Source organism: Epinephelus lanceolatus, chromosome 5 (genome assembly GCF_041903045.1).
Source record: "Epinephelus lanceolatus isolate andai-2023 chromosome 5, ASM4190304v1, whole genome shotgun sequence".
Classification (NCBI taxonomy): Eukaryota; Metazoa; Chordata; class Actinopteri; order Perciformes; family Serranidae; genus Epinephelus; species Epinephelus lanceolatus.
The window spans coordinates 19980175-20007423 of record NC_135738.1 but is presented as its reverse complement, the minus strand read 5'-3'; the positions used below and the strand labels follow the sequence as shown (position 1 = coordinate 20007423).

At 42.0% G+C, this 27249-nt stretch overlaps 1 protein-coding gene across 8 annotated transcripts; it reads left to right on the top strand.

Moving 5' to 3' along the window:
* Positions 1–996: 996 nt before the first annotated feature.
* On the top strand, positions 997–21027 carry LOC117262461 (protein phosphatase 1 regulatory subunit 12A). 8 transcript variants are annotated; one of them, XM_033635438.2, is made up of 26 exons: positions 997–1402; positions 5810–5940; positions 6192–6310; positions 9402–9558; positions 9724–9868; positions 9970–10044; positions 10166–10245; positions 12829–13037; positions 13207–13316; positions 13406–13603; positions 13765–13847; positions 13946–14035; positions 14221–14322; positions 14402–14503; positions 14603–14693; positions 14775–14909; positions 15004–15106; positions 15218–15321; positions 15439–15498; positions 15595–15617; positions 15728–15782; positions 15880–15984; positions 16974–17024; positions 17242–17292; positions 17577–17592; positions 19700–19838. In XM_033635438.2, the coding sequence occupies exons 1-25, from the start codon at positions 1127–1129 to the stop codon at positions 17583–17585; spliced, it is 2664 nt and encodes an 887-aa protein (XP_033491329.2). In that variant the 5' UTR covers positions 997–1126; the 3' UTR covers positions 17586–17592; positions 19700–19838. The 8 variants fall into 8 exon arrangements, with proteins under 8 accessions (XP_033491329.2, XP_033491326.2, XP_033491325.2 ...); XM_033635435.2 differs by lacking the exon at positions 17577–17592 and having other exon boundaries at positions 12853–13037; positions 19700–21027; XM_033635434.2 differs by lacking the exon at positions 17577–17592 and having other exon boundaries at positions 13409–13603; positions 19700–21027.
* Positions 21028–27249: the final 6222 nt, after the last annotated feature.

Here is a 27249-nt window from a genome sequence, read left to right as displayed (position 1 = left end):
GCGTCAGCTACAAAGACTAAATATTTGTTGAACTAGATTTTTAGATTACACTGATTTTTACCTTTTACGCTCGACATGCTCCTTTATTATTGTTGCGTAGTTAGTCTACGTGACTGCGACTTCAAGTGGTGTCGGAAATATGGGAACTGAGGAGCAACTCTGATATATATTCACTCAAATAGTATTTTAGGGATACTATTTTTAGTTTGCCTCTGAAAGAATGCAGTCTGTGATTTATTGTAAAACATACGTATCTGAAAGTTATGTTGACCTTCATGTATATAGCCTATCTGTAAATTATATCTATTATTCCACTTTTATTTGTCACTAATTCTGTGACACTCTAAGTACAATGCTTTATTGTGATTCACACCCAGACTCACTCTAAGTCCATAATGGACTGGTGTCAGTAGAGAATTTACACTGAATCATAAAGTTTGTTTTTTTCAAGTGTCTTCATAATCAATGGTTACTTCATCAATCACTTTATTTGTCTCCAAATGTTACACAACACTACACTAAAACACAAAGCACATGATCACATGTACAATAAATAAAATTAAAGAAAAAACAGTTTACATAAGTTAAAACAACTTAAAACTCAGTTAAATTGTGAGTAAAATCTTTTAGTAAATCTAAAATCTCAAGGTATTAAGAATCTGGGTCCTGAAATGATCTATTACTAAACTGAAATATTAAAATGTAACATTCCTCAGTTAGGGAAAACAGGCTTTTAATTTTATTTATTTATTTTAATCGTTTTTATTTATCATTTATTGTGGTTATTTGTCTGCACTTTAACTTGTGTAGACTTATTTTTCTTCTTGTCTTTAAGTTATCCATCATTGTCTGACTGTTGTAGAAAAGAAAAGAAAAGAAAAGGCAACGTAAATGCAGTGTTGAGAAGAAAATACACAGTCCCTCCCACTGTATGAGAGATTTCCGAGTACCCCATGAAGGCAGCACAGGACTGCCACTCAGTCAGAAGTTCGCAGTGAAGTTCACCATCCGGTTCCCGGTTGTCTCCACCAGAGGGGGCACAGCCCGGGGCAGGCTCAATCCAAACCAGCGACTCCGCTCCTCTCCTCGTACCATGAGCTGAATCTGTCCGGACAGACCAGGGAAGATGGCGGCCACTGACCATTCCCGGTCCGAAGCTGCCAAACAGCGACGGCAGGATCAGCTGCAGCGATGGCTGGGCTCGGAGACAGATCGGACGGGATCCGAGGCCCGGGAAACTTCGAGCGGTTCCGGGACGCGGCGGGCGAAAGTCCGGTTCGCCCAAGGAGCCGTGTTTATGGCCGCCTGCTCCGCCGGGGACCGGGAGGAGGTGGCAGCGCTGCTCCGGCAGGGAGCTGACATCAACCACGCCAACATAGACGGACTGACAGCGCTTCATCAGGTAGGTTACTCTTTAACCGTTAATTATAAAGTGCGTGCTCGCGAGATAACCGTTGAGTTTATGCTAACTGGCGCTCAACGGTTATCCGTTAATTATCCTTTACAGCGAAGAAGCGTTGAATTCACTCATCACGGAGTTAGTTAGAGGCGGTAAACTAAACATTTCCTTTACTTTTAACAAAGCTGTAAGTATAAATTAGCTTAAACTCGTCACTTTATCATGTGTAGGTTTGTTTTAAAGTTCCAGCAGCAGTATATCTGGCCTGTGTGTTAGTTTATTAGCATGTTGGGAGGCTGGGCCATTCTCTGCTGTGCTCACTGAGTTATAGGCTTCTTTTTCTGGCATACTATGTTGATATATGGGGATAGCTGTAAAAACCGGTCGCCTCAGAGTCTGTGGGATCATTTTAGACATTAAAAGGCACTGACTCACACAGTCCCTGGTGGAGTCAAGTAAAATACTAGGTCTTTTTCATCATCTGATCAACAGGTCTTAGGGAGGAAAGCAAACTAAAAGCATGTCTGCTACCACTATCAGCAGGACATCTATGGCAGAATCAAAGAGGATTATACATTCAGTTTTTGAGCATTGTTGCTTCTGCATGTCCCAAATTGGCTGCACTTCTTCTGAGCACGTTCCAGTCTTAATGCAGTTCAGCCTTAAGGTCCCTCCTCCCCTTGACTTCAGTCATAACACAGTGGAGCAGCCTGGACAACATCACTGTCACACAAGCCCTCAGTGATGCAGTATTTCCTCTGCTTTTATGATGCCGCGTGTCATAAACACATTGCCTGCCTCTCTGCATACACTGAACTCACAGTCACACGGACTCAACTTTGATATCTCAGGCGAGCTTGTCAACATAAAAGATGTTGTGCTTTTAATTTTCCTGCCCACTGGAGCTGAATTATGGTTCAGCTGTGTGCTGGCGGTGATGTCATGCTCCGAGATGATTGGTGCTTTCCCCCTAATTTGAGCCAATTGTGTGTTTTTGATAAAGTTGCCTTCCCATGACCGGCTCTGAGTGCGTTCCTGCCACGATGTTGGATGAACGTGCCCTCTTTTGGGTCGATCCACATGTCGGACCGTCACCCAGTGTGGTCCCTCTCCTGCCCTCCATCCCTTTCTCCCCTGTTGCTCATCGGCTGCCTGGCAACCAGAATTAAATATAGGCTCACACTCTCCAAACTTTCCATCCTCTCCATCCAAAGCCTTTCTGTCTTCTCCACTGTGCTCCCTCTCTCTCCTTTGCTCCCCTCCCCCTCCTCCTCCTCCTCCTCTTCACTCTGCCTCTCTTTCTCCTTCCCCTTGCCAATTCCCCATGGTGGGGACTTTAGGGATTTCGGATGAAGAAATGGAAAACATTCCTCAAACAGCACAAGCTGCTGTTGTCAAAGGCGATTTCCACAATGAGTCACTTGATGACCCAGTGAAGGAGTCTGCTGGGAGGCAGTGTGTGTGTGCACCCTCGTAACGCAGAGGGCACGAGAAGTGCCCTCTGTTCATTCATTCGGCTTGGAGCACCCACTTGTTCAGAGGGATCCCCCTCTGCTGCCAGTGAACGCCAAACTCCTGGCTCTGCTTTGTCGAACAAGCCTCATCTCTGGCTCTTAAGGCAACCACGTCTTTTTTTCCCCCCCACCCTACTACCTGACTAATTATCTCATATTATGAAGAAGGGTGGAGACTCTTAGCAGCTTTGTGATTAGTTGATTTAGCCCAAAAGCAAAGCCTCTTAGGTGGCTTAAGATGGACAAGGTTCTGTGTGACTACAGACACTTGCTTCTGCGACGTCTTGCAGAGTAACTGATGATAATGAACGGTTTGAAGTGCTGTCACATTAGGGGGTGCAGTGTTGTTCTGAGCCGATGTCATCTCATCAGCTCTTAGTGATGAAATTAGTATCACAGTGGGAAAATAAGAATACATAAAGGTTGGCCCAATCAAAATGAATAAGAAGTTATGTCGCTGCCCTTATTTTTTTTTACACCAATCACTAATATATTTGTTATTAACACTCATTTCAGGCTGATTTCTATCTGTTTTACACTGCAGTTTTAGCTACGTTAGCGGCACGACTCTAGGGGTGGCAGTGTTATGTCTGTCAGTCTGTCAGTGAATCACTTTGGTCCAGACTGAAATATCTCAACAAGCGTTTGATGGATTACCATGATATTTTGTGTAGACATTTATGGTTCTAAGAGGATAATCCTACTGACTTTGATATTTTCGGTTTTGAATGAGATGTCTCAGCTGTTGGATGGATTGTTGAATATGGTACTGAAGCCCCCTCAGGATGAATTGAAATGACTTTGGTGATCCCTCAACGTTTCATGTACTGCTGCCTGCAGGTCAGAATTTCACTCAGTCCTGTACTTTGATTTATGACCAAATACGTGCATAACTAATGCCAAATTGAAAATGGCTGCTCTCCGCTCACAAATCATGTTTTTATTGTCTGTACCAAGGGTACGGACAGAGTTTGGCAAACGAGCATTTGTGTATGCAGCTCCTTATATGTGGAACTTCTGCAGAAGGACTTCAGGTTGCTCTCATTGGTTCCTCTCGGCTGTTTCAAAGCGCTGTTGCAGGATTTTTGAACACAGTCTTCTATATGACAGTGTCACGGTGTGTCTTAGCTGGTCTTTGTAATCATGTGTAGTTGCTGTTTTTTGCATTTTATGGTTAATCTCTAACATACTTTTGGGTTTTCTTTATACTAATCTTATTTTGTGTTTTATATTGCTTGTTTTAGAGCTTTAACTTGTTCTATGTTGTCTGTCTGTAACTTATGTTGCTGCCTGTCTTGGCCAGGACACTCTTGAAAAAGAGATTTTAAATCTCAAGAGGTTTCTCTGGTTAAATAAAGGTGAACTAAATAATAAATTAAACATTGCTATCAGTTTCAGCTGGACCTGTGTTAAGTGCCAAGCATACTATGCTATAATGGTAAACATGGTGAATATTTTAGCTGCTTAACATCAGCATTTTCAGTGGAAACATGTTGGCATGTTAGCACTTAGCTTACCCTAACACTAACCAATCTAACTTGCCTTGCCTAAACCTAACCAACCCAACCAGGAAGAGAAGAGTGGGTCATTCCCTCGCTATCCTAGGAAATGCAAATGAACATACCTAACAGCCTCACAAGTCTTGTCTTTGTCTATAATTTATATCTAAAGCCTTTATTTTCTTAAATACATAAAGAAATACCTCATCAATTAGTCAACCAACAAAAAAATAATTTCATCTGTTGACTATTTTAGCAATACATAAATTGTTATAGTAATTTATCAAAAAGAAGCGCCTCATATGTTTCAGTTTCCAGCTTCACAAATGTGAGGATTTGCTGCATTTGGCTGTTTTTTGTATAACTTCTGGTTTTCAGACATAACAAGCAATATGAGGATATTCCCTCAGGCCCTGGGGATTGTTTATGGGCACTCCATATTAGTTTCTGCAGTAATCAGTAATTACTTTGAGGTATTCCTTATTAGAACCAGAGACCGAAGATTATCTCAATTTAGGCTGCTCATTATCTTTTTCAGCAGTAGTTTCTAACGTACACTGCAAAACAGATCTTTTAAAGTCATTTTTGTCAATAACTGAATCACAAAACTCTTATTTTATTTTACTTAAACAACAAAGTTGGAAAGTTATTGCGTTCTTTTCCTAGTACAAATCAACTTCCTTTGATACTGGTGCAGAGATCTGCTTCAGTCTGTCGTGTTTTAAGGCCACACTTATTTCTATAAAATTCTTGAAATATGTTTGTATTTAAAACAGTCTGATATCATCTTACCCCACTGGCTATTTTATGACTTTTGTTTTTTAAAGGAATGAATTTAATAACCTTAGATTTTTTTTGCAGTATAAAAGCTGTTGTCTTGAAAAAGAGGCATTCACAGATCCTACCCTCTGACTTGTTTTTCTCATAAACATTAAAGCAACATATCATAACATAATCCCATGAGATCCTCATGGGATTCATCTCGGGACTTGTCTCGGATCACACTGGGATCTCAGCTAGACTTCGCTTCAGGAAAAGCAGCTAAATAGATTCGCTGTTTGACTCACGCCACAAAATGACTGTTTTGGAAAGTACTTGAGGGCCTTTAGCGGCCCACTTAACAGAAAGTCATTACAAGTAGACACAGTAGTCATTGTTTGAGCCCCAGTGCTTTAGATGAATTTAACAGATTTTGGAAGTGTCTTTAGTTTTGACTTTCACAACAAACCAAAACGAAGTGGGTCAAAGATCGTCTCTACTGTACTGAAACTGTAGTCTGACTGACGTGTGCTTTTTTTTTTTTTTTTTAAATGGGCGTAGTGGGGATTCTCATAACAAACGACCAACAATAAACACTTGTATAGCAATCCATCATGTAGCTGTGTGTCCTCTGGCAGGCCTGCATTGATGAAAATGCTGAGATGGTGCAGTTCCTGGTGGAGAGTGGGAGTGACGTCAACAGAGGGGACAACGAGGGCTGGACTCCTCTGCACGCTGCAGCCTCCTGTGGCTTCATCCAGATTGCTAAGTGAGTGCTGATCATCAACACACTGACGCATCACTGCTGTTATAACTCAGATACCCTAAAGTCCTAGGATGACACTGAAGCTGAGTCACTGTTTAAATGCTATGGTCGTGAATAATATGTATATTACAGTTGAATAAACACTGTCAGTGTTTATATATTTATTATACAATTAAGAAATATGTATCATCATATTCTGGTTTAACTGTTTCATTCTCAACTCAACACTGTATGTTGACTTTTTGTTTTTGAAGATACCTGATAGAGCATGGTGCTCACGTTGGAGCAGTGAACAGTGAAGGAGAGCTTCCTCTGGACGTAGCCACAGAGGACGCCATGGAGAGACTTCTTAAAGGGGAAATCAAAAAACAAGGTGAGGAATCGCTCACATTAACACCCCCATTCCACCTTAAAGTCCAATGCTGCATCTTGTCTTTCCTGTTGGGACATGGCTGTGCACATGATCTATAAGATAATCTCAAATACATGATTATTACAAAATGTAACCATCTATGTTATCATTAGAATTAATAGTTTAATTAAGTCATTTTTCAAACAAAAACATTTGCCAAACATTAGCTGGTTCTTGCTCCACAGATGTGAGGATTTGGTTTTTCTGTTTTTAATCTTTGTAAACTGAATATCTTTAGGTTTTTAGCTTTAGGTGTTTTTTGACCAAAACAAGCCAGCTGAATATGCCACCCTGGGTTCTAGGACATTATCATGGGCATTTTTCATGATTATGTAATGCACTTTTTACATGTAATAAGTATTTTTTCTTAAAAAATAAATAAATAGATAAATTATCTTTAGTTGCTTTATTTTTCCCATCAAGATCTATTTTTTTCTACACTTAAATTTAGTTATTTAACTGTATTATCTTTGATGCATTCAGTTAAAGGAATACGTCACCCACAAAATGGTTATTTGTATATCAGATACTCACCCCGTGTAATGTTGATTTGGTAAAGAAAACTTTGTTTTTCTCGCAATCCTCCACGCTGAATGAAAGATTAAAGAGCAGAGAAAATACTTAATGAATTAAAGTAAAGGGGACCATGTCTAACAAAAGTAGAACTATACCAAAACATCTGTTTAAAAGCTCTCACACAACTCATGCAGTATTATCCAAGTCTCATTTATCCAGTCATATGCTCAGTATTTTATGCATTTTAGGTAGGTAGGTAGGTAGGTAGGTGGATGGATGGACGGAAGGACGGACAGACAGATAGATAGATAGACTGATAGATAGACAGATAGATTGATAGATAGAAGGTGCGTTTGAAATCTACTAGGGCTGTACCCAAATATTCAGATATTCGAATATTCGTTTCTACGGATAGGTATTCGTTATGAAAATTTGGTATTCGATATTCGTTTTTTTATTTACTTTTTTTTTTAACATATTTTTTTGGTGCTAAATGTAGTCTTTCTGTTGTTGGTAAATGTAGGTTATCAATAAAAATCAGAACTTTAAAATTGCATTGTTAAAAATGTGAAAATATAGTGTAGCCTACCAACTGAGCTTGTGCGCACAGCACGCTTGAGCGCATCCATCTGAGGCTGTGGATCAATGCCAAGTTTTACCACTTTATCACTATTGCCTCTAACTTGTAGCTGTTTTTTCGTTATCTTTTGAATTTAATATGAATTATGGAACCATTTTTGTCAACGTTTGTTTCCCCCGTTTTGTACAATAAATTATTGTTTAAAGTTTCAACAAGTTTCATTTTGGAGTGCGTGACACAAGTGTGTTTTGAAAACGACCGCGGACTGTCACCTGCTCAACGCATCAGTACCTTCGGATGCCATGACAGTAATAGCCAATAATGTCAAAATATCATTTACAGACCGATTTAACAGACGATCACTGCTGCCCGACCCGCAGGTCCATTTGCGGGTCCCGCGGGTTACGGGTCGACCCGTGCATCACTACTCAGCTGAGTCTATAAGGCTGCACAGAACAGTAAGGCTATAGACATTATATTCTATTCAGGCATGCAGAACCAGCAGCGCATCGGCTCTACAGTGCACGGCACTGCTCAACGGTTCCGATTTAATCAGAAGACAAATTAAGGTCCGAATGTTAAAAAAAGGTACTCAGGACAGCCCTAAACTCTACTCAGTGGAGTGCATGAGCAGAGTTTAAATGCACGTGCTTAACCGGGCACGCTTCTCGTATGTGAATATTTTAAATAGTAATGCTTTGGCAAAAATGCATGTGTTTGGGAAGCAGTGAGCATATGACTGGATAAATTTTCTGCACTGGATGTTCTTGATGTAGTTTTGCTGTTGTTATATGCGGTCCCCTTTCACACAGATTCATCAAGAATTTTTGTGGTTTTTGGATTCTTCGTTCACCATGAGGATATGCAAGAATGTTTTCTTCATGAATTCAGTGCTACATGAGGGGCATAAGTTCTATACAAATGATCACGTAATTGGTGAAGTAATCCTTTAAATTGTGATAGCTTTTTCTGCCTTTTTTTCGGGACCCCATGAGTTGCACTCCTAGTATTTACTCTTACTATTCATAGAACATTTATTTTGCTATATTCTGGTACTTCCAACTAACATTTGTCCTACTTACAGCAACAACATGCCATTCTATCAGAAATATACCCCATGAATAAGTTGTTATTGTTGCTATTAGGCCAGTATTTTAGGCCTTTTCATTTTGGAAACAAAAGTATCAGTATGTTAAATAATGGTGCCAAATTATCCGAGAACTTTCTGCTTCACTGATGGGTACAGGCTTTCTTTTGGAAAAACTTTTTCAAACACTTACAGTATGTGTGTACATGAAGTATCAGATCATAATTTTCAACCTGCTGCTTGAAGGCTGCTGATGTTTGAAACAATGTGAGCACAGTGTGGATGATTAGGTGCTTTTAGGTACTTTGCTCCATATTCCATGTGGTTTGAATGAGCGGTTTTCTACAGCTTTGGCACCCATAAAATTTTCAATGGGTGGAATAAATTAGGAACTCATACACAGCTCAGGCTACTTGGGGTGAAAAAAACCCTCTAAAATTATTCTCATAAAAGCCCCAAAAACCTGCTTTACATTGTTGTCCTGTTTTTTACAAGTGGTCACGTTTAGAGCACGTGTCTCGCTCAGAGGACACAAAAATAGGCAAAGAAATGAGGGCAGAGTTGCTGTGTACCAAATGTTCTGTGACCTTCATAGTACTGGAGTGTGCCGAACCTCCAGGCTTACATCTTTATCACTGACAAATACAGACATCGCTGCGATCCATCATGCAACTGAAGTTACAGATGATAAAGAGCCTACAAGATAAATGAATGTGAAATTGGGTATTTTGTCTTTTGTCTGCAGCTTATTGTGTGTGTTATAGATAAAACAAGTGATTATTCGGCTTTAAAAGATCTAAAATCTGATGTCTGTGTGTGTGTGTGTCTGCTTTGTCATTCACCACTGTGTGTTCGCGTGTGCATCACAGCCATAGACGTGGACAAGGCCAGAAAGGAGGAGGAGAGGATCATGCTCCAGGACGCCATGGCGGTGCTGGCAGGAGGTGGCACCCTCACACCTCACCCAAACACCAAGGCGACCGCTCTGCACGTTGCTGCTGCCAAAGGCTACATTGAAGTTCTGAAGTGAGAATCGGTCTCTACACATGAGGGGGATGACAGCTTGTTAGCTTTGTCTTAATTTGGTATCACACAAAGTCAAACAGCTTTTATTCATAGCCTCTCCTCCTAAATACTCCTCATCTTCTCCCCCGCTTATTTGCGTTCCTCCCTCTTCACTCCCCTCCTCAGGGTGCTGTTACAGTGCGGGGTGGACGTGGACAGCAGGGACATCGATGGGTGGACGCCCCTGCACGCAGGAGCTCACTGGGGGCAGGAGGAGGCCTGCTCCCTGCTGGCTGACCACATGTGCGATATGGGTGCTGTCAATAACGTGGTGAGTGCGAGACAAACAACCTCTCCTCTGCATGAGCTGTTATATAAGTTGAAGCCTTTATTTGTGCGTTGACTGATGGTGCACTCTCGATGTCCTTCTAGGGCCAAACACCTCTAGATGTTGCAGATGAGAACCTCGTGGACACTCTGGAGGAGCTGCAGAAGAAGCAGAACGCCGTGAGTCCGCCTCCACATAGGCTCCACAACTATCTCACTCAGTTAGATAAACCTGATATGATTGATAGTGTTACAGCAGCGAATGTTCTCCATGTTTATGTGTGTTTATATTCCTCTTCAGTTACGCAGCGAGAAAGAGAAACAGACTCCTGTTATTGAGACCAGCCCGCCAATCTCCATGGTACCAGTTCGCACACGCAGGTCAGTGCCAGTGTGTTGGTGTGCAGGCATGTGTTTGTGTGTGAGTATGTGGGCACACGCTACGCTGTTCCTCAGCTGAATCCCAGTAATCCCAGTTCCAGTAGTTTGCATGCAGGTATGATAAACCTCCCGGCATTTTTCTTTCTTTTTTTTTTTTTTTTTTTTTTTTAACCTTGTTGCTTCTATCCACTGATATGACACTGGATAGACGTAGCGGGCAACGGCAGTCTGTGTCCCAGTTTCATACTGAATGCTGTTTTTATAGTGTGAACACACTGGATAAATGAAAAATATAAACACTCTAAAATTCCTCAAATTCAGCCTGGTTTTAATGGATACTTTTGTCCTACACTGCAACAGAGAGGGAGAACGGTAATCAGCCCAGGCATACTTTCACAAAAACTAATGTAAGTAAAATAAAAAATTAACATTGCATAACTTAAGAAAAATATTGAATAATATGTCTTTTAAAGGAGCATTTTTTGGGGGGGATTTGCAGTATTGATAAAATCCTTCATCATGATAATTTTCTATCACTGTATCGATATTTATCATAATATCATAAATGACAAGGCAGTAATGTCTGTTTTTGGCTAATCTAGCTAATTAAATAACTGGCAACTCAACATACCGCTGAGTTTTCACATTGTGAACTTCAAAGGTCGACTTCATCTGCGTTCTTTTCTGCGTTTTTCAAATAGAAATGCCCTCAGCTGTTAGCAAAAAGTGGTGATGTGCATTACAACACTGACGCCCTCCCTGTCCTCATCCCTCACACACACAGTTCACTGACAATATGACTTAATGTGACTGTATCATGCGTATTTGGAGGTGGAAGCTGGTGCTAATTTGTTATTATTAAACTTTTATTTAAATTCAGTATGATATAATGCTACATGTATACTGTATATTTCAACTAATATTTAATTATACTATTCCTGTATTTTAACATGTTCATAGATGATAATAATAATAATAATAATAACAATAGGGCAGTATAACAAAGATTTTGAAAGGGTTGCAGCAGTGTGAAGCGTAAATATTAAGTAAAAGCATAAAAAAAAGAGTGTCAGACCTGTATCAGTAAGTCAGAGCTAGTTAAAGGCTACAGTGAACATATTAGTTCTTAGCTTTCTTATAAAGATATTTAGTGAGCCAGCTTCCCTGATATCTATAGGTCATGTGTTCCATAGCTTTGGGGCGTAATTGACAAAGGTTGCGTTCCAAATCTTCTTCCTGCTGTTGCTGGGAACCTCAAATGAACCAGCAGCAGATGATCGCAGCGTTCCTGGAGGCAAATAGTTAACAAGGGAGTTAGCATTGTAGCTCGGTATCAGCCCATGTAGGGCTTTGTGTACAAGGAGATCCATAGTAGAGCCATAGTCAGTGTATTACAACAGTAAATGGCAGTCAACTTGCTCCAAGTCATGAGAAGCAGACAGGAGTACCGCCATAGAAGCCAAGTAATGTACTGCTGTGGACGCCACATTAGTTTGGTTATGAAAGTCATCCAGCAACTCGTTTTTTTCTGTTAAAAGAGTCTGGTGGCTGTTGATGGGGGCAGCAACAAAACATATTATAGCAAGCTTTAAAAAATCTAGTTTCAAGGGTATGCTATATTTAGTTTATTTTCACTGCTTTACCTTGCTGTCAGACAGGCCTTTCTCATGGGCGACTGAACTGAAACTGAAACTTGTCTATGCCCTCTCCGAAGCCAGACTCCATTAGCAGAACACAGTAATTTTACCTTGCAGGATACAGTAGTTGCTGGTCTACTGCTGCCTCGATTAGTTAGTTCAGCTCCGAAAGACACACAATAACACCAACAAACGTGTCGTTCACAGCATTACCTTGCTTAGCTTCCCAGCTGGTACTCCTGTCTGCTTCTGCTTCTGCTTCCAAATTAGGAGCGTAAGATTGGTAACACACAGTTTTTAAAGAAGGCTTTGCTCAGTCCTTGAAGAGGCACATCAGGGGGGCTCAGCGGTTTTTATGTAGCAACATCATCATGCAGAAACCTATATATGTCAGGTCACGTGGGAAAACGTTTTTAGAAGGGCTTGGGAAAAAAGCACTTTGCCGCTAAAACAAAGGTTCACTACTAGGAAGCTATAGACTGAAGACAGAATGATATAACCTCACCCCATCACCGTCACCACCACAAAAAAATGGAGTTGCCCTTTTAGAATAATATAGGTAAATTTCTCACACACTAAAAGCCAAAATAGTTCAAAATCTAAACAGTACAAAGCATATACTTACTCTAGTATACTGTATGTGGTTGGGACACACATTTGTGGGTTTGTGTGACGTTTGCATCATCATATATTGAGGAGACATTATCAAAAATAAGTGATCAATTAAAACGCTCTAGATTGAAGTTTCATATCACTAAATGGTGATCTAGTGATAAGACAGCAGTGCCACACACGACATCACAGAAAGTGACCCACTTTTCCACCCACTGAAGTGTTGATCGGCGCATGCTTGCTCTAATTGGCTGCACGTGGAATGATTGCCCTCACTGATCAGCTCCCTGCATGCCACCTGTTGTTCCACCCCACCTTGGCCCCGCCCCTGCAGGACTTCTATCTCTCGTATGAGCAGTAAGGAGAAGATCTGCCTCCACGAGCGGGAGAAGCACCCACCCCCTGCCCTGCAGAGCAGCCCGGCTGAGGACGAGGAGGAGGAAGGAGGCCAGATGGGACAGAACCAGCCTCAGGGCCAGGGGAAGGCCTCCAGCAGCTCCAGCTCAGAGGAGGAGAGCGAATCGGAGAGTGACGCTGAGTCGGGTGAGAGAAGCTGCTAATGTCTGAAGGGAGTCTGAGTTGTGATTAGTAATAATATTTGACATAGGAGCTGAATTAAAGAGCTGACATGTTTTATCAGATGGGTTTTATGACTGACTTCTTTATGATTCTCTCAGTGAGTTATTCATTTCTGACCTTTGCACGGTTGCAGAGAAAGCGAAAAACCGAGAGATCATAAACAACTTGAACAACAAACGCAACGCCACCAGCCTGCCTCCTACCTCCATGTCAACGAGTACTGCTGCAAGCCAAGTCAAAAAGGTAATATTCAGAGATGTTATATAGAGAATCGAATGTGTGTTTCAGCTGTATGACAACAATACAGTGGATGACCTCTGTTTGCTCCATAGCAGGACCCAGGCAAGCCCCCGGCCACAGAGGCCCCAGGCTCCTGGAGAACGTCTCTGAGGAAAGCAGGCAGCTCGGTGACTCTGGGCTCAGCTGGACTTTCTGACTCCACGCAGGACCCCAGCAGACCTCCAGAGACTGTCCTGGGCATGACTCGCTCTGCCTCCAGTCCCCGCCTCAGCTCTGAAGCCGACACCAAGGTACGCACCACGGGTGCTCACATGATTCAAGGATTCATATGCCCATTAAACCAGTTATTTTTTTATAACATGACTTCAAATAAAGGCTTCTTTCACAGCTTCCATTTGCTGAATCATAGTATAAAAAAAACTGATGAACCACTCTCACCCTTTGTTCTCAGGAGCCGAGGCTCGCTCGGGTACCGCCCATCCCAACACGGAGACTCTTCAGTATTCCAGACAGCAGCCCTGACAACTCCAACAGGTGGGCCGCTGCTCTCATATGTGTCTGCGCTTGTGAAACCAGAATCTGTTTTTCTGAGTCACTGCATATGTGCCCTTGTCACCCTGTCTCTCCCTCAGTTGGCTAAGTCGTAGCTCCTCTTACACCCGGCGCCTTCATAGTCAATCAGGGAATGATCTCACTAGTTCCACCCCCTCTTTGCTTCACAGGTCAGTCACGCTGCTCACTGCCCGACTTGTATTTGTTTGCTCTCCTGTTGGTGTGTGATTTTTGTTTTTGCTGTGTCACAGCTTATTACAATCCCCCAGCAGTGAATACTAATTTGTGTGTGTGTGAGTGTGTGAGACTGTGAAAGATGCCTTTGTGTTTCCAACGGGCTTTGTGTTTTCTCTAGCTCATCTTATGGAAAGAGACTGGATGACCCCACCGTGACCTCAGCTAGCACAGGAACAAGCCCCGCTCCACTCAGCCGCCTTAATAGTGTCTTGGCTCAGAGGTAATCCATTTTTATACAAATTAATTTTCCTCACTCAACTAAAAGATCTGATAGTCACCGCTTAATATTTCTCCATAAGACTGCCTCAGGAACAGACAGAAAAGAAGGATCAGTTTGCCGTCACCACTTCTAACTCTCGGAGCACAACCACTGGTGAACAGGAGGCCAAGCAGAGGCGCAAGTGAGTCAAGGCTATTGCGTGTGTGTGGATGTCAAAGGGCTGATGTCTGTTAATTGTGGGCCTGATGCTGTTGAACCTAAAAGTGTGTGACATGTGTAGATCATATCTGACGCCAGTGCGGGATGAGGAGGCAGAGGCACAGAGGAAGGCTCGCTCCAGACACGCGCGGCAGTCCCGCCGCTCCACTCAGGTACAGACATCACCTACCCAGGTGTTCACAGAAGTACTGTGTGTCAGTCTAGTGCACACGTTTTCTCTTTCTCACATCTAGGGGGTGACGCTAACAGATCTGCAGGAGGCAGAGAAGACGATGAAAACGGACAACAAAGGGAGAGAAAAGAAGGAGGAGGAAGAGAAGGAGAAGGAGAAAGAGAAGGAGGCAAAAGCGAAGAAGGGAGAGGAGGGGGTGAGAGCCATATATCAGAGTTATAGGCCTATGTTGGCTGCTCTTATATAATGTCATGTGACGTCACAGAGTGCGGGGGATGCTGTGTTTACAGGAAGTGAGCTGGAGGTCTCGTATTGCCAGCCTGCAGAAGTCTGACCTGCTGGGCCTCACACAGCCCGCTGGCACTCCACGCCCTCAGACATCTGACAGGAGAGGTTCGCATCACCACTTCCCTTTTGTCACAAATAGGAAAGCTTGACAATGCAGCGATGTTTGTTGAAACATTTGATTAGCTCTTAAACCACTGCTGTCTGGCTTTGTTCCAGATGTTGAGGCCAGCACAGGGGAGAGCGAGACGGAGAGATGGGCCAGGGAGCGCAGAGAGAGGAGACAAGCTCGAGCCAAAAGGAAGGCACAGAGAACCGGGGAGGTAAACGCCTCTAAAATCTTTTTATCTGGAAAACTGAGGCAGGAATGAAAAAACAAAGGCAGTCATGTTGTAACTTTAGTATTACATAAGAACATGCATTGTCTTTGCTTTCTGTAGAGTGATGACAATGATCCCAGTGGAGAGGAAGAGTTCTCAGGCAGTGGGCTGGATCCACAGGTGTGTGTATGTGTGTGTCTTTATTTGTGGTATGACTGACTGACAGTAACCTTAGACACCAGACATAACTTGTTTGCTTGTCCTTTCTGTTTACAGACAAACCAAAACTTAAGTTCCAGGTATGTATTCAGCCTTTGACCTGTTCGATTTTTCCTTCTTTCTTCACTCTGTCAGCACAGTCTCAGTGATAGCAGTGTCTCTGACCTCTAACCTCTGCTCGTCTGCTCAGGTCCTTTAACGACTGCACCCAGGGAGGAGACTCTGACGCCAAGGATTTTAAGAAGGTCAGACAGACTGAAGTGATTTTGAGGTCAGAAACTGTGTTTTTCTTGTTTGTCCCAGTTATTTACTGCTCTGTGTGTCTGTCTGTGTGTGTGTCAGTTGTTTGAGGAGGTCTCCAGAGAAAACAGTCAGCTCCAGTCTCAGCTGCAGGACACCCAGAGGATTATTAGTCAGACCAGGTTGGACCTGGAAAAGGCCACACAGGTGATGACACACTCACGAAGTTAAACACAAACTGTTATTGTTAAATTCCTCGAAGAAAGGCAAAAGGAAACATCTTAAAGTGGTAAAACAGGTAATCAACAGGTCCTGTAATTGTGAGCAGTACTGACATCTTTTTTCCTTTGAATTCCTGATTCTGTGCCAGGTGGTGGCTATCACCTGTCATGCCGTCTACTCAAACCTTACTGTATTTATTCCATCTACTTCTGAAGATGAAAACAACACATCTGTGTCTGTGTTTTTTGGATCAAGATGTTGATCTCAGTTCAATCTGTATTGTGTGACATGAAAGCACAAAATGTGGATTTTTAAAAGAAGAAATAATTCAGTCATCCTCTTACAAACGAAAAGTTGGATTCATTAGCAATGCAATGTACCCTTTGTCTCATCAGTACATTCAGGGATTCTGCCTCTACAGCCTCACTTGTGCTGTGTCTCAAATCAGATACTTGTTCACACTGAGAAGTATCGTAGTATCGTAGTACTCAGTACCCAGATGGCGCACTCATGAGTCATGACAGTTGAAACCTTTAGTGTGGAACGTAGGACACTTCTCAGTGGGCCAAGAGTTTGTTTATTGGGTTGTAGTGATAAATTGTTACCACAAACAATAATACAAATGCTAGCTTTAGCTTGCTAGCTAGCAAACAGTGCAACATTTAATCATCAGACGTCGACATAACATAGGTTGTAGTGGAAGCTTTACACCCAGGATCATGGTTATGCTTGGTGTATTTGCATGTTAAATTGTCCATGCCGTAAAAGCTTGTTTATGTTTAATACAGTAAATAAATACAGAAGAATTCAAGTGAGCAAACAAGCAAATGTAGCAAATGGACATCCACATCAAGATGTTGCAGGTTGTAGCTTTGATATTAATGATGTATTTTTGCACCCAGGCCTTGAAGTGATCATGTAAACCTGCTGTTGTGATGATGATGTTAACGTGTTTGATCTGTTGTATCCAACAGAGACAGGAGCGCTTCAGTGACTGTTCAGCCCTGCTGGAGCTGGAGAGAAAGGTAATGCATCCCTGCCGATGGTGTTAACCGTTGTTGTTTTTGTAGCTTCGACTGCCTCACTACTGCCACCATTGCTTTCTATTGACACTCTCTCCTCTCTTCTCTCCACTTGAACCACTTTCTCACCTGTTTTCGCTCACCCTCTGTGGTCTTTCCTGTTACTCTACATCACCACCTCCTCTCCGCCCCTCACTCCCTCCCGTTTTCCCGGCGTCAGGACCGGAGGATGTTGGAGCGGCGAATGGCAGAGCTGGAGGAGGAGCTAAAGGTGAGGACATGAGTCTTGTCATGGCCACAGACACTTTGCATGCTTCTGCTTGATTAGCTTGGCTTTAGCTTGTGCAGGCAGCGGTGTTGTGAAGGTACACTGAAGAGTTGTTTTACACAGTACACCTTTTCACAACAGTTTTTCAGGGGGGGTTGGTCATTGTCTTCTGCTGTGATTAATGTGGTCTTTGGTTTTTCTCATAATGGATGTTTCTTTTGGACTACCTAACAACTACCTCAAACCCATCTGATCTCTGCGCTCTCATAACTGTCTGATGTCTCCAGCAATACTGAACGATAGGTATTAAAATCCTTTTCTTTAAACATCCTGTTTGTGACACTCAGCGCATTAATATAGCAGCAAACCACTCTTTGCTATGTAAAGATTTGGTGGAGTGATGGCGTCTGGAGCAGAGAATGAAGTTATGCTCCATCTGCGAGTGTTGTAATCTGAGCTTCTCTGTGGTATGTTGTGGAAATTCAGTCCAGTCTCACGTGTATCTTAGTGCATGTGTGTATCCAACTGACATCTTATCACAGCCACTTTGCACTGTGCTCATACGGCAGTTACCACTGATATCAGAACAGCGCGGAAGCGTAGCACACACCCTCCACTTCCCCTGGGTAACACAGTTAGGTCTGTCAGCACTGTTGCAGTTGATTAGCACTGGTTATGGAGTTAGCATCACTAGCTGCTAGCTGCCAGCTGCCAGCTCAGCTGCCTCCATGTTGAGAACTGTGTCCGGACAAGTCATACAGTGACTTCATTTTTCTTGTGCTGCTTTCAGACACCTTTCACAAGTTTAAACCTTTGAGCCCTGAGCTAATCGGTGCAATACCTTTTTAAATCATAGGGAAAAAGGCAATGAGAAACTTGATAAGAAATGTTCCACAAATAACAAAAAAAACCCTTAATCACTTTTTCCACATAACTTCCTTGTTTGTTTTTACCTTTTTTTCCCCCAGACTAATTTTCTTACTCTGAATTTTCTGTGTTTACTCATTTCTTTCTATTTTTGGGCATTTCTTCATTTGTTGCTTGTTGCCTTCTTCATGTGTTTTTGAAATAAATCAAGCCACTTTGCTCAGGTTTCAAAGGGTTAAAGGAATAATTCAACATTTTGATGAAATATGCTGATTCAATATCGTTCTGAGAATTAGATGAGAAGATTGATACCACTCTCATGGCTTTATGGTGATTATAAAACTACTGCCAGCAGCTGGTTAGCTTAGCTTAAGGCTGCTAACAAGGGGAAACAGCTAGTCTGACTAAAGGTGACCTCAGTCTCAGGAGTGGTGTCGCTGGTCGACTGGCAAAAATGTTAAGCAGGCCTAGTAAATAATCAGGAATAATTGGTCATACCTGAATATTTGTATTCACTACATATTTACCGTACACGCACTAGAGTGGTGTTCATCTTTTCATCTAAATCTCGTAACAAAGCAGATAAATACATTTCTTAAAATGTCAAACTATTTCTTTATCTTTATTTGCATGCTATAAAATATTTTTGGATTAATACAGATTTATTTTTTAATAAAATACCCTCTTTTAAACAAGATTGAAAATCATTTCTGTGCTGATATTTCTAGTTTTTTTCTGCCTCTTTACTTTTTTAGCTCCTTCTGGAGGCCTCTGACACTGTAGTGTATCCCGTAGAGGATTTAAACATGACTTATTTGCATTGCACTAAAGCAAAAACAGCAGAAGATCATTATCCTTATGGTTTACAAAAACCTAGCAAATTTAAAAGTGACCCCTGCTGTCTTCCTCTTAACTGTTTAATATGAGTTAGGTGTCCTGCTTCCTTTACATTTGGGGCATCAGCTTTGTTAGAAAAATTTATAGCATTGATATGAATAAATTGTCAAACTATCTGCTGTGAAAACTGCCTGTAACATGTCATTTTAAAGGTACACTGTGCAGGACTTTTGGTTACTGTTTGTAAACATGCTCTCCAGCAAAAGTGAAAGTAAAAGCCAGGGCCAAATTTACTCTCCTTTCATTTTTGGCCACACTGCATTTGCGTTTTTTCCTACAATTTGTCTCTTGGATGCCTGCTGCGTACAGTCTGGCACCTGGTCACTGCCTTTATATAAAGTCCTGACCTCACCTGAGCGCTGTGGTGGTACACGCCCACAAACATCCCAAACACAGAAAACAAGAAGAAAATAGGAAAATACAGGCAGAGGGCAGATTCTCACACTGCCACACTGAGAGTGGGTCATAAGTGAGGATTGAGAGGGATTACTTCTGTGTGAAACTATAAAATGTAATTAAGGAAAATCCTGCATAGTATACCTTTAAAGTCCAGTATCTTATAATCCAGTACATACATAAAAGCGAGCAATAAAATCATTAAGCCATTAATATATTGTTTTAATGTGAAATAAATTTCTACCACCAGGTTCTGGTCGACTTGAGAACAGACAACCAGCGTCTTAAAGATGAAAATGGAGCACTGATCCGTGTCATCAGCAAACTCTCCAAATAGACAGAGAGAGACACGAAGAGCAGGGAACCCCCTCCTCCTTCCATCCAACCATCCATCCATCCATCCATCCATCCCTCCCTCTCTCCCTCCCTCCCTGCGTCCACACATTCCTCCCAGTGCCAAAGAGAGCGAGAGAGAGAGGGGGAGAGAAGCAGCAGAATGTCCTACGTACATGAACACCACAGCTTGAGTTGGATTGTGATGCCTCTCCGTGAACAGCTGGAGAGGCTTTTGTGTGCCTTACTGCCCGTTTGTCACAGGAAGACCCATGGCACGAAGGCCTGTGGCTTTGGTCAGAAGCTACCACACTTGCAACATGAGACTCAACGACAGCCAGAATGCCCACGGCTGGTGCAACACATGAACCATCTTCTACGACTGTGCATCAGGGGAACACTAACATGCACACACATTCCTATGCGTGCATCACATACTTCCTCCATGCACATTCCACGAGCGCACAAGGCAGCTTGGGCCTTAAAGCTCCCACTTAGTATTTATTATTATTAATTTTTTTTTTTTTGTGGACACACTCACGTCACACATTCACGAATTTACCCCGCTCACAGTCAAATCTAATGTGTTGTCAAGAAATGAAGGTTTTGGTGTAGTTCTTTGAAAAATAAAAACAGCTCTGGCCCTGTCTTTACATTCAGCACCGTCCTGACGACGGGGGGGAAGTCCACAAAGCTCTGTTGGGTTGTTTTGTTTCCACATGCAAGTGTTTGAACCCACCTACCTCTCCACCTATGCACTTCCCCACATGCATTTTTATTTTTGTGACCACAGACACACTCCATGCTCTTAAAAAAAAAAACGACCCGGTCAGTCGACCACAGCACTTTACTCTCTGCAAAGCAATAAAAGATGAGCGAGGCTTTGCCCGTCCTCCAGACAGACAAACTTATTTCTGAGCAGCGCCCTCTCACTTAGTAAGTAGAGGGCGAAGTCATAGCTGAAGGTCAAAGGTCATTGCACAGTTATTAAGAAAATAAAATTCTGTCGAAGCCTATCATGCTATGGATGGTTTAATTATTGCCATCGATAAAGATATTATTTTCATAGTTTTTCATCAATTCCTCTCTTACAAGGGAGCATGGTTATGTATATTATATGTGTATAAATATTAGTCTTGAATAATACCCCCCTTTGAAGTAAAATTCCATGTAGCCTTTCTTCACACGTTGGTTTTCTAATATATTGAATGGATGTCTGCACCCTAATAAAAAAAAGTGTTTGTAGGTTTGTAGCGACTGCCTGGTTATTACGCACACTGAGAATTTCTATCCACAAACGAAGCGATTAAAGTAAAATATTAAAGGAGGAGTGTGTACGATTTGGAGGGATTTAGCGGCATCTAGCAGTGAGGATTGCAGATTGCAACCAGCTGAGACGTCTCCTGGTTAGAATTCTTTTGAGTTTTCATTGTTCGGGAGGTTTTTACCAGGAGCCGAATTATCTGCAGAGGTCTCTTCCTCTCCAAAACAAACAGACCAGGTGATTTAAGCCAGCAAAAACGCCAAATAAAGTAGTTTCACTCTACAATTCAGTGTTTCTTCAAGGCTATTTGGCATGACAGAGACAGGCTACTAGCCCAGCACCAGCTAATGTATGCACGCCTCTTTTTCTCTGGTAACTTAAGATCTAGACATTCAGGAGGTTTCTACCAGGAGCCGAATTATCCGCAGAGGTCTCTACCTCTTCGAAACAAACGGACCAGGTGATTTAAACTGGTAAAACACTGAATAAAGCAGCATCATGTTGGGGCATCGGTAGTGTAGTGGATAGTGCTGGCACCCCATGTACAGAGGCATCGCCTCGCTGCAGCGGCCGCGGGTTTGAATCTGGCTCGCGGCCCTTTGCTGCATGTCAGTCCCCACTCTCTCTCTGTCTCCCCATTTCACTCTCTGTCCTGTCAATAAAGGCAAAAAGCCCATAAAAAATCATCTTTAAAAAAAAAAAAAAAAGCAGCATCATGTTACAAATCTTCTGACAAGGCTTGTCGCAGAGAGGCTGATAACTGGTGGCCGGCGCGAAAACATGAATGGCCCTATCTAGTGCCAGTGTTTGGTTTGTCTGTTGTGGGCTACTGTAGAAACATGGCGGACCCTGTGATATAAACAGCTCTTTCTAAGGGAATGAAAACACAATGGTTCTCTACAGAAAACATGCTTATTATATAGTATTGCATTTCTGTCAATACATCCCTCTAAGTCCCACACTGTGGACCTTTAATATACCCTTTGACATGGATCCTTTGTGACCACAACACTGAATCCTCTTTGGATTCCTGGCCTCTTAAGTAACATGTTGTGACTGACAGAGTCATCAGTTTGTGGTCACCTGTTTGTTTGTTTGCATTTTTGCTGCCTCATCCACACAACACTTGTATCATCCCTGTGTACAGTTGCTCTGTTTTCTGGTAGCCAGATGTCCTTCATCACTGGGGAGAAAAAAAACCCAGAGCAGCTGCAACACAGTGAGCATAACAGAGGAAACAGCGCAACACAGATGTATTTACAGTATGTTTGGACTGTTATATTAATCTGCTGCTGCTCCCAGGTGGACTGTACATCATGACTGAAATGAGCGTCGTTACATGTGCTGCACGAGTGCTCAGTAGCAACTGGGTGAAAAGCTGTGAGGAGAGCCTTGTTGTCATTTTGAGCTCCCGTCCGTTTGCACTCAAGAGCAGTTAACACCAGTCATCCATCTGTCTCATCAGAGCAGAAAGATGGACCACTGTCCTGCAGGGTAGAGGCACTGACAACAAGCTGAGCTCCTAATAAGGAAGGGCAGGCTGGCCGAGGCTCTCTCTCTGTAAATATCCCTCAGGTCTGAGAAAGACAGAGGAAGGGAGCTGGGGAGGAAGAGGGAAGCGGATGGATTGCAGCCTTATATGGACAAAGCACTGCTTTTCCCAGGGTTTGTGGCTCTGACCCCCGGCATGATGCCAGATACCTCACAAACAGCTCCTCAGCTCCACCAAGTGGTGCCTCTAATGAAATGCTACAGTCAGGCTGAGGAGTTACATGTCTGTACAAACCTCTGTAAAACAATACTCCTGTGATCAGGGCTACCCAACGGTGGATTACCCTTAATTGGAAATGTGCTGGCAGTGTGCTCTGTAGCAGGGATACTCAACATTTCTCATGTCAAAGGCCCCTAAATTGATACAAATTAGACCCATTTGATGACATTTCTCTTCAAGGACCTCCATCTGAGAAGATTCTGGTTGTTAGATATGATTAAAACCAGAATTCTGTAGTTGTCATCTACAGTTAAGGAGATAACTGTGGGGGAAGTGAAACCTATAATAAGAATAGTCTCTCTTATGACGCTAACTCACAGCAGGCTCACTTCTACAGTGAATAAGTGAAAATAAACTATTCCCTGTTTGTCTGGGGACCCCTGGGACTCCCTCAAGGACCCGTGGTGGTCTCCCTGGATGAGAACCAGTGCTCCATAGCACAACAAAAAATGAAGCAGTATCAGCTTTAATGTGGTTTTTCTATTTTTACCTGATCTTTGGCTCCTGTCTTGCAAAAAAAAAGATTAATGTCAAAATTTGGTTTTATCAGTTGATATTACACTTATAAGGTTCCCTTTTTTAGGAATACTCCAGTAATTTAGTGTTGTGTTGCTGTATCCTACAATTCCCTACTAAATAGAGTCTGTCATTACACCTTCCTTGCCTGTCCAGTGCCCACATCTTTTAAAGTCCACACTCCCACTTTGTGTTGCAGGCCACCTTTAAAAAGATTTTTAAGCCTGACATAACCAGGTTTATCTCCCCAGACTTTAGAGAGCTCATCCAGAACAACAGAAAGACACCATACAGCTTTTCAATCGTTACGTTCATGATAATAAAACTGAGTGTCCCTTTAAGAGGAGACACAGGTTAATAGGGTACAACTTCACTACTACATATCATCATCAAATTTCCAAACAAATATTTTTTTATTATTACAAGTTTTCTGAAATTAAATCTTGAAATATGCAGATGAGGCATTGTCTACTTAAATATGTACTAATCTGCATCCATGTCTCGCACAAAAATCTGAAGATTTGATAAAGGCAGTTTCAAAAGTCTTGTTCCACTTTGTCATCATACTAGAGTTGGATTTTGGATATCTCTTTTCATCATTCCCTAAATAGGAAAATACTGTCAAAAGCCATACAAACTAAATACATACATAAATTGCCATGTTTTTATGGATAAAATGTTCTATAAATCAGGCTTATGGTTGCAACGGTATGAGATTTCTCAGAAAATATCACTGATTCACGGTACCACTGTATTACAAAATTTATGTTATTATTAGTCAGGATGATCCTTAAAGGAATGAAAATGGAACGCTTATTGTTGAACACGTTTTATTACTATGATTGAAACCTGAAACCATTTTGTATATATACAGTACAGGCCAAAAGTTTGGACACACCTTCTCATTCAATGCGTTTTCTTTATTTTCATGACTATTTACATTGTAGATTCTCACTGAAGGCATCAAAACTATGAATGAACACATGTGGAGTTATGTACTTAACAAAAAAAGGTGAAATAACTGAAAACATGTTTTATATTCTAGTTTCTTCAAAATAGCCACCCTTTGCTCTGATTACTGCTTTGCACACTCTTGGCATTCTCTCCATGAGCTTCAAGAGGTAGTCACCTGAAATGGTTTTCCAACAGTCTTGAAGGAGTTCCCAGAGGTGTTTAGCACTTGTTGGCCCCTTTGCCTTCACTCTGCGGTCCAGCTCACCCCAAACCATCTCGATTGGGTTCAGGTCCGGTGACTGTGGAGGCCAGGTCATCTGCCGCAGCATTCCATCACTCTCCTTCTTGGTCAAATAGCCCTTACACAGCCTGGAGGTGTGTTTGGGGTCATTGTCCTGTTGAAAAATAAATGATCGTCCAACTAAACGCAAACCGGATGGGATGGCATGTCACTACAGGATGCTGTGGTAGCCATGCTGGTTCAGTGTGCCTTCAATTTTGAATACATCCCCAACAGTGTCACCAGCAAAACACCCCCACACCATCACACCTCCTCCTCCATGCTTCACAATGGGAACCAGGCATGTGGAATCCATCCGTTCACCTTTTCTGCGTCTCACAAAGACACGGCGGTTGGAACCAAAGATCTCAAATTTGGACTCATCAGACCAAAGCACAGATTTCCACTGGTCTAATGTCCATTCCTTGTGTTTCTTGGCCCAAACAAATCTCTTCTGCTTGTTGCCTCTCCTTAGCAGTGGTTTCCTAGCAGCTATTTGACCATGAAGGCCTGATTCACGCAGTCTCCTCTTAACAGTTGTTCTAGAGATGGGTCTGCTGCTAGAACTCTGTGTGGCATTCATCTGGTCTCTGATCTGAGCTGCTGTTAACTTGCCATTTCTGAGGCTGGTGACTCGGATGAACTTATCCTCAGAAGCAGAGGTGACTCTTGGTCTTCCTTTCCTGGGTCGGTCCTCATGTGTGCCAGTTTCCTTGTAGCGCTTGATGGTTTTTGCGACTCCACTTGGGGACACATTTAAAGTTTTTGCAATTTTCCGGACTGACTGACCTTCATTTCTTAAAGTAATGATGGCCACTTGTTTTTCTTTAGTTAGCTGATTGGTTCTTGCCATAATATGAATTTTAACAGTTGTCCAATAGGGCTGTCAGCTGTGTATTAACCTGACTTCTGCACAACACAACTGATGGTCCCAACCCCATTGATAAAGCAAGAAATTCCTCTAATTAACCCTGATAAGGCACACCTGTGAAGTGGAAACCATTTCAGGTGACTACCTCTTGAAGCTCATGGAGAGAATGCCAAGAGTGTGCAAAGCAGTAATCAGAGCAAAGGGTGGCTATTTTGAAGAAACTAGAATATAAAACATGTTTTCAGTTATTTCACCTTTTTTTGTTAAGTACATAACTCCACATGTGTTCATTCATAGTGTTGATGCCTTCAGTGAGAATCTACAATGTAAATAGTCATGAAAATAAAGAAAACGCATTGAATGAGAAGGTGTGTCCAAACTTTTGGCCTGTACTGTATATATATATGTACATACCTTGAAACTGGTATATTGCTACAACCTTAATCAGACTATACATGATATATGAACAAACTTTTCAGTAAGAACCTTAAGGATACAGACAGGAATAAAACCTACAAGTCTGGCGCATGTAAGTGCTGCTGATGTTGAGATTTCTGGCTCAGACTATGAGAAAAAAAAAGAAAAGAAAATGGCCTTTACAGATACGTGTTCTAAAACTGAATATATTTTTTAGACAAAAACCCCCAAAACGCTACAGGTGAATAGGGTGAAAAATATCAACAAGTAATGATAATATCACCATGAAACAAACCCCAGTTGATTAATTACATTAAGACAACTGTTTTTTATATGACAAGTTTTTCTAAAATTTTATGTTTAAAACAGGGCAGCTGTGGCTCAGAGGTACAGTGGGTCGTCCACCTCCAGTCTGCATGTAGAAGTATCCATGAGCAAGATTCTGAACCCCAAATTGCTCCTGATGGCTGCTCCATTGGTGTGTTAGTGTGTTAAAAACTGAGTAGCAGGTGACACCTTGTATGGTAGCCTCAGCCACCAGTGTATGAATGTGTGTGTGAATGGGTGAATGTGACTCTTTGAGTGGTCAAATGACTAGAAAGGTGCTATACAAGTACAGGTTCATTTACCATTTTCCATTAAATACACAAATGAGGCATTTATCTTATCTTAAATATTATCTTAAATATTTTGCACACGTTTCCAGAACAGAAATCTGAACTAAAATAAACACCTGAATGTCTATTTTGGATGTTTTCTTTCCACTAGTCCTAAAGAAGACATGTTAGGGAAGCAGAATCGCCCTGTAGTTATTATCAACTGTAATTTCTCCTTTTAACACTTAAATGTAATCACACTGTCACAGACAGACACGTGGGCCAGGTAGTGTTCAGCCGATACAGTATTTGGCTTTTGAGGCTCAGTGAGACTCAGTGAGGTGTGTGTGTTGCAGGGACTCTTGATAGGGGCCTTATGACAGTTTCACCTGAGCTGATGTAGGACCCAGGGTCCCACATCTCCTACTAGGGCATTACCACAGCTTTTACCACATTTTTAAAAAAGTGTTTCTTGGACATTTTATGCCTTTACTGGCTGCAAAGGGATTATACTGCTGTTTATGGTTGAAATGTTAAATCAAATTCAGAATAAGCTCTTCTATAGAAGTGTGTTTTAAGAAGAGATTTAAACGAGAACACTGATTCCTGCAGCCTTCTTTCCTCAAGTTGTTCCAGAGGCTGTGGGCCCTGACTGCAAATGTCTTGTCCTAAATTTCTGTGTGGATTGTTGAAGTTTTATTTGACTAAAACAAGAGTGAACAGCAAAAAGGCAAACAGGGAGCTGAGAGCGACTGGTGAGCAGAGCGGAGATGACATGATTTATTTTGGAGAGAGTGA

Excerpts from the sequence above, each read along its gene's own strand:
- LOC117262461 (XM_033635433.2), top strand. The coding sequence starts at position 1,127 with ATGGCGGCCACTGACCATTCCCGGTCCGAAGCTGCCAAACAGCGACGG. Across the intron at positions 9,559-9,723 it reads GGCTACATTGAAGTTCTGAA|GGTGCTGTTACAGTGCGGGG; the intron begins GTGAGAATCGGT and ends TCCCCTCCTCAG. Across the intron at positions 10,045-10,165 it reads TGCAGAAGAAGCAGAACGCC|TTACGCAGCGAGAAAGAGAA; the intron begins GTGAGTCCGCCT and ends ATTCCTCTTCAG.